The following is a 535-nucleotide window of genomic DNA, read 5'->3' as shown; positions in this document are numbered from 1 at the left end:
GCGAGAGCAGTGGGAGCGGGCGCCGGGGCTGTGGCAGGAACCCAGAAAGAGAAGGCTTGGAAGCCCCCACCATGGCAGGACAGGCATTTAAAAAATTTCTTCCTCTTTTTGACCGAGTATTGGTTGAAAGATGTGCAGCTGAAACAGTAAGTAAGGGAGGCATCATGATTCCAGAAAAATCTCAAGGAAAAGTGCTTCAAGCCACTGTTGTAGCAGTTGGATCAGGCTCCAAAAACAAGGATGGAAACACTCAAGCAGTTAGTGTAAAAGTTGGTGAAAAGGTTCTACTGCCTGAGTACGGTGGTACAAAAGTTGTACTTGATGATAAGGACTATTTCATATTTAGAGATGGTGACATTCTTGGAAAATACGTTAACTGAACGGTTCACATTCTGGCATTATCGTGAACATGTCATTCCATTAAAAGTACACAATGCTTTTGTTCCATCATGTAAATAATTCTTTATTTTCCTATAAATGCAATCTTTCTCAAATAATTAGATATGTGCCACATAATAAAACTAATCTGTACAAA

General features: G+C 40.2%; 1 protein-coding gene across 1 annotated transcript; it reads left to right on the top strand.

Moving 5' to 3' along the window:
* Positions 1 to 71: 71 nt before the first annotated feature.
* Positions 72 to 380, top strand: LOC117798884 (10 kDa heat shock protein, mitochondrial-like). The gene has a single exon (XM_034651342.1). The coding sequence runs from the start codon at positions 72 to 74 to the stop codon at positions 378 to 380; it is 309 nt and encodes a 102-aa protein (XP_034507233.1).
* The last annotated feature ends 155 nt before the right edge of the window (positions 381 to 535 follow it).

Source organism: Ailuropoda melanoleuca, unplaced genomic scaffold (assembly GCF_002007445.2).
Source record: "Ailuropoda melanoleuca isolate Jingjing unplaced genomic scaffold, ASM200744v2 unplaced-scaffold36922, whole genome shotgun sequence".
NCBI classification, from domain to species: domain Eukaryota; kingdom Metazoa; phylum Chordata; class Mammalia; order Carnivora; family Ursidae; genus Ailuropoda; species Ailuropoda melanoleuca.
This window is presented reverse-complemented; position numbering and strand designations above follow the sequence as displayed.

What these genes read in the sequence shown, in the direction of transcription:
- LOC117798884 (XM_034651342.1), top strand. Translation starts at nt 72, where the DNA reads ATGGCAGGACAGGCATTTAAAAAATTTCTTCCTCTTTTTGACCGAGTA.